The 6,000-nt window shown below is 52.4% G+C and overlaps 1 protein-coding gene across 1 annotated transcript in view; it reads left to right on the top strand.

Moving 5' to 3' along the window:
• Positions 1-869: 869 nt before the first annotated feature.
• The window catches only part of LOC137341404 (ketosamine-3-kinase-like), a 49,043-nt gene continuing 43,912 nt past the window's right edge, over positions 870-6,000 (top strand). Inside the window, exon 1 of the mRNA XM_068004521.1 lies at positions 870-1,016. Within this exon, the coding sequence (XP_067860622.1) occupies positions 876-1,016 (141 nt within the window). The 5' untranslated portion in view covers positions 870-875. The remainder of the gene's footprint in view (positions 1,017-6,000) is intronic.

The following is a 6,000-nucleotide window of genomic DNA, read 5'->3' as shown; positions in this document are numbered from 1 at the left end:
GCAGGAGGGTTCCCTCCCAGTCGGGGAACACTTCAGCAGTCAAGGACATTCAGCCTCCGATCTTCGGGTAAGCGTTCTCCAAGGCGGCCTTCGAGACACACGACAACGCAAAATCGTCGAGCAGAAATTGATAGCCAAGTTCCGCACCCATGAGGACGGCCTCAACCGGGATCTTGGGTTCATGTCACGCTACACGTAACCCCACCAGCGAAAAAAAAGTTATCTGCTTTTAATACAACTGGTCATTCTATCTCTTTCTCTGCCTTTTCGTTTGTGTGTGTTTCTCTCTCTCTCTCTGTCTTTGTATTCTGACCGTTTGTGTATTCAGTAGTCCTGTATGTAATGTCTCTCTGTCTGAACACCATTCAACTCCTTTGGTCGCCTTGACAACGGGCAGTTGGAAAGATAATCACCAGGCATTGTTCTCTGACTATATATGCTATACCTTTATGGAATCCTACACTCACCTGACGAAGGAGGAAGCCTCCAAAAGCTTGTGATTTCAAATAAAACAGTTGGACTATAACCTGGTGTTGTCAGACTCCTGACTGTTGTTCACAGATCGCGCTCGCTCGGGGTCTTCGGTAACCACCTGTGCCGCAGTGGATTGTGGGAACGGTAGTTTCCAGAATCATCGACAGTGCAGCGAGTAGGACCTTGAATCGCGCCTGTTTCACGTTCTTAAATTAAAGCGTGCGCTAACCTGCGGAAAATCAACCTCAAAACTGTATCAATACAAGATTTCGATATTTTTTATTACGTTAATGGGGAAACCATATTATTTTTTAAAAATAGTATCAGATGGTCTATTTGCAGCTTCTTGTCAAGGTCCCTATGGTCTGGTTGATCCAGTGATCACTACGCAGAGATTGAAGATGGAGAGTTTGCTGAAACGGGAGCTGAACACAGCTGTTCTGAGAGAGCTGGGATACGTAAGGGGCGGGTTTATTAGCCAAGGGCAGAGTTATGAGACGGATTCGGGAAGAATGTTTGTCAAAGTCAATCACAAAAGCCAGGTTAATGCATTTCCTTTCCGGTTTGTATGAATGTTGCTATGGTGTGTGCTGTGAGGAAGGTGTTCGAGACATTCAAGCGCTGCAGGGCGTGGTGCAAAGAACCATCATAGTAATCCCTCCTGTCAAAGGTCTGAACTATGAGGAAGGGCAGGAGAGACTTGGGCTTTTCAGCCTGTAAAAGAGGTAGAGGTGCTCAAGATAATTAGGAGAATGGAAAAGGGAAAGCTTGAATATTACTTTAAATTGCGCGCTTCCGATATCGATGATGCGCGTGCGCAATCGGGTCTGGAGCATGTTTGGCCGCGCATGCGCATTATAGGTCACCAGCTGCCGTTCACTGACAGCGCAGAGACTGGGAGAGAGGGGGGGCGAGGGCAGGGCGGAGAGAGGGGGGGGGCGAGGGCAGGGCGGAGAGAGGGGGGGGGCGAGGGCAGGGCGGAGAGAGGGGGGGGGCGAGGGCAGGGCGGAGAGAGGGGGGGGGCGAGGGCAGGGCGGAGAGAGGGGGGGGGCGAGGGCAGGGCGGAGAGAGGGGGGGGGCGAGGGCAGGGCGGAGAGAGGGGGGGGGCGAGGGCAGGGCGGAGAGAGGGGGGGGGCGAGGGCAGGGCGGAGAGAGGGGGGGGGCGAGGGCAGGGCGGAGAGAGGGGGGGGGCGAGGGCAGGGCGGAGAGAGGGGGGGGGCGAGGGCAGGGCGGAGAGAGGGGGGGGGCGAGGGCAGGGCGGAGAGAGGGGGGGGGCGAGGGCAGGGCGGAGAGAGGGGGGGGGCGAGGGCAGGGCGGAGAGAGGGGGGGGGCGAGGGCAGGGCGGAGAGAGGGGGGGGGCGAGGGCAGGGCGGAGAGAGGGGGGGGGCGAGGGCAGGGCGGAGAGAGGGGGGGGGCGAGGGCAGGGCGGAGAGAGGGGGGGGGCGAGGGCAGGGCGGAGAGAGGGGGGGGCGAGGGCAGGGCGGAGAGAGGGGGGGGGCGAGGGCAGGGCGGAGAGAGGGGGGGGGCGAGGGCAGGGCGGAGAGAGGGGGGGGGCGAGGGCAGGGCGGAGAGAGGGGGGGGGCGAGGGCAGGGCGGAGAGAGGGGGGGGCGAGGGCAGGGCGGAGAGAGGGGGGGGGCGAGGGCAGGGCGGAGAGAGGGGGGGGCGAGGGCAGGGCGGAGAGAGGGGGGGGGCGAGGGCAGGGCGGAGAGAGGGGGGGGGGCGAGGGCAGGGCGGAGAGAGGGGGGGGGCGAGGGCAGGGCGGAGAGAGGGGGGGGGGCGAGGGCAGGGCGGAGAGAGGGGGGGGGCGAGGGCAGGGCGGAGAGAGGGGGGGGGCGAGGGCAGGGCGGAGAGAGGGGGGGGGGCGAGGGCAGGGCGGAGAGAGGGGGGGGGCGAGGGCAGGGCGGAGAGAGGGGGGGGGGCGAGGGCAGGGCGGAGAGAGGGGGGGGGGCGAGGGCAGGGCGGAGAGAGGGGGGGGGGCGAGGGCAGGGCGGAGAGAGGGGGGGGGGGCGAGGGCAGGGCGGAGAGAGGGGGGGGGGGCGAGGGCAGGGCGGAGAGAGGGGGGGGGGCGAGGGCAGGGCGGAGAGAGGGGGGGGGGCGAGGGCAGGGCGGAGAGAGGGGGGGGGGCGAGGGCAGGGCGGAGAGAGGGGGGGGGGCGAGGGCAGGGCGGAGAGAGGGGGGGGGGCGAGGGCAGGGCGGAGAGAGGGGGGGGGGCGAGGGCAGGGCGGAGAGAGGGGGGGGGGCGAGGGCAGGGCGGAGAGAGGGGGGGGGGCGAGGGCAGGGCGGAGAGAGGGGGGGGGGCGAGGGCAGGGCGGAGAGAGGGGGGGGCGAGGGCAGGGCGGAGAGAGGGGGGGCGAGGGCAGGGCGGAGAGAGGGGGGGGCAGGGTGGAGGGGGGGGGCATGAGGGCGAGGGCGGAGGCGAGGGGCGAGGGAAGGGTGGAGGTGAGGGGGCGGGGGAATAGGCATAAGAAGGGAAGCCAGGAATGGGGGAGAGGAAGGGTGGGAAATGAGAAGGGAAGGGGGTGGAGTAGGGAAGGAAGGCAGGCAGGCAGGCGGCAGGGCTGGGGGGTGGGCAGAAGGCTGGGAGTAAGTCAAGGAGGCACAAGTTTAAGCTAATTAAAAAAAATCTAAGTTTGATATCAAGACCACCTTCTCACGGAGTGATCAATGTATAGACTAGACTTCCAGAGAGGAGGGAAAAATCCTGGAAGCACTTAAAAAAAAACAAATTTGATGCTGCAAATTTGAATTAGGATTGCCAACTCTAGTTAGACATATTCCTGGAGGTTTCTTCACAAGTCCTCTCACCTTCAATGACCCTGCATAATCAAACAGCCTTTTTTCCCCATTTCCTATATTTTTATAACTAATAAATGAAAGTGTTAAAAGAAAATGAAAAAAATACTTTTTTTCCTCTTGGATTGTTTGCAGCAGTCACTTCCTGGAGACTCCAGGGTAATCCCAGAGGTCTGGCAACCCAAGGTCGAACAGCCTTCATCCACAACTATCTTGTGATGTTTGAATAGTCACAAAAGAGGGAGGGAAGTAGTGCTACGTAGCAGGGGTGTTTTCAGCTAAGAATGTGGGTTGCCAGAACCACCATGCTCAACTGTGTACTCTTTCAGTAAATACAATACTTAGTGTGCCAGATTTTTTTTTAAATGTGTATTTGTACAGGATATGTGTATTAAAACTATGACAAGAAGTATGAAGGGGGATATTAGAAAATATTTGCTTCATGCAAAAGATTTTAAAAGTATGGAATACATTACCACATGGTTATTGAAGCTGATTCAATCACAATGTTAAAGAGGGAGTTGAATAATTGAAAAATATTAAAGCGTGTTGGGAAAGCAGGAAAATGGGACTAAAGTAGATCACTAAGGTGAGCAATGGCAGAGCCACAATGGCTTTTTTCTGTGCTTCACAAAGCTTTGTGTGGCTCATTGAAAACATAAATCCTTAGTTTGTCTCAGCCTGCTCCATTTCTGTTGTACTGTAAACAACTATCTTGATAAAATTGGTAGGTATGTTTGTTCAGCAACAGAAATGGATTTTTTTTTTTTTTTTTAAGAACAGTGCATAATTCTTAATTGAGGCTTGAAGATCAGAGTGTGTAAGTAAATGTGAAATGAAAGTCCTCATCTAGCTATGATGGTCTTGGGATCATGAGTATGGGACAGGCTTAATGGACCAGCTGGTCTTTTCCTGCCCATTGTTTTCATATGTTCATAAATAAATGAAAATCCATAAAAATGAATTTAATCCTATGGCTTTCATTTGTGTACACAGCTGTATAGTTAGTAATATTAGGTTAAATTTTATTTTGGATGTGAAGAGATGCAGAAATAATGTGTAAATAATCATTTTCCATAAAGTCTCAAAACAAGATGGATTTTATTTACTTACAATGTACAGTACAGGAACAGGCCACTCAGCCCAACAGATCTATGCCGGTGTTTATGTGGGCCTCCTCCCTTCCTACTTCATCGAACCCTATCAGCATATCCTTCTATTCCTTTCTCCCTCATGTGTTTATCTAGCTTCCCCTTAAATGCATCTATGCTAGTCGCCTGAACTACTCCTTGCGGCAGCGAGTTCGACATTCTAACCACTCTCTGGGTAAAGACATTTCTCCTGAATTCCCTATTTGATTTATTGGTGACTCTTATATTTAGGGCCCCTAGTTCTGGTCTCCCCCCAACAAGTGGGAACATTGTCTGTCTACCCTATCAAACCCTTTCATAATCTTAAAGGCCACCCATCAGTTTTGTTTTTCTAAAGAGCCCAAGCCTGCTCAATCTTTCCTGATAGGCATAACCCCTCAGGTCTGGTATCATCCCAGTAAAATTTTTTTTGCACCATCTCCAATGCCTCTATCTTTTTTATAATATGGAGATCAGAACTGTTCACAATATTCCAAGTGTGGACTAATCAAGGTCCATTACAAGCTAAACATATCTTCTCTGCTTTTCAATTTTATCCCTCCAGAAATGAACCCCAGTGGTCAGTTTGCTTTTTCTAAATTAACCTTTTCTTATTAACCTGTGTCACTACTTTTAGTAATGTGTATCTGTACCCACAGATCCCTCTGCTCCTTTACCCCATTTAGATTCTTATTATCCAAGCAGTATGTGGCCTCATTCTTACCAAAATGTAGTATCTCACACTTATCTATATTGAAGTTCCATTTGCCAATTCATAGAAGTTACAACATGGAAACAGGCCCTTCGGCCCAACATGTCCATGTCGCCCAGTTTATACCACTAAGCTAGTCCCAATTGCCTGCACTTGGCCCATATCCCTCTATACCCATCTTACCCATGTAACTGTCCAAATGCTTTTTAAAAGACAAAAAATTGTACCCGCCTCTACTACTGCCTCTGGCAGCTCGTTCCAGACACTCACCACCCTTTGAGTGAAAAAATTGCCCCTCTGGACCCTTTTGTATCTCTCCCCTCTCACCTTAAATCTATGCCCCCTCGTTATAGACTCCCCTACCTTTGGGAAAAGATTTTGACTATCGACCTTATCTATGCCCCTCATTATTTTATAGACTTCTATAAGATCACCCCTTAACCTCCTACTCTCCAGGGAAAAAAGTCCCAGTCTGTCTAACCTCTCCCTGTAAGTCAAACCATCAAGTCCCGGTAGCATCCTAGTAAATCTTTTCTGCACTCTTTCTAGTTTAATAATAGCCTTTCTAGTTTAATAATAGCCTTTCTATAATAGGGTGACCAGAACTGTACACAGTATTCCAAGTGTGGCCTTACTAATGTCTTGTACAACTTCAACAAGACATCCCAACTCCTGTATTCAATGTTCTGACCAATGAAACCAAGCATGCTGAATACCTTCTTCACCACCCTATCCACCTGTGACTCCACTTTCAAGGAGCTATGAACCTGTACTCCTAGATCTCTGTTCTATAACTCTCCCCAACGCCCTACCATTAACGGAGTAGGTCCTGGCCCGATTTGATCTACCAAAATGCATCACCTCACATTTATCTAAATTAAACTCCATCT

This window comes from Heptranchias perlo, chromosome 23 (assembly GCF_035084215.1).
Source record: "Heptranchias perlo isolate sHepPer1 chromosome 23, sHepPer1.hap1, whole genome shotgun sequence".
NCBI lineage: Eukaryota > Metazoa > Chordata > Chondrichthyes > Hexanchiformes > Hexanchidae > Heptranchias > Heptranchias perlo.
Note: the sequence above shows the minus strand (reverse complement) of the source record. Positions and strands in the feature narration are given on the sequence as shown.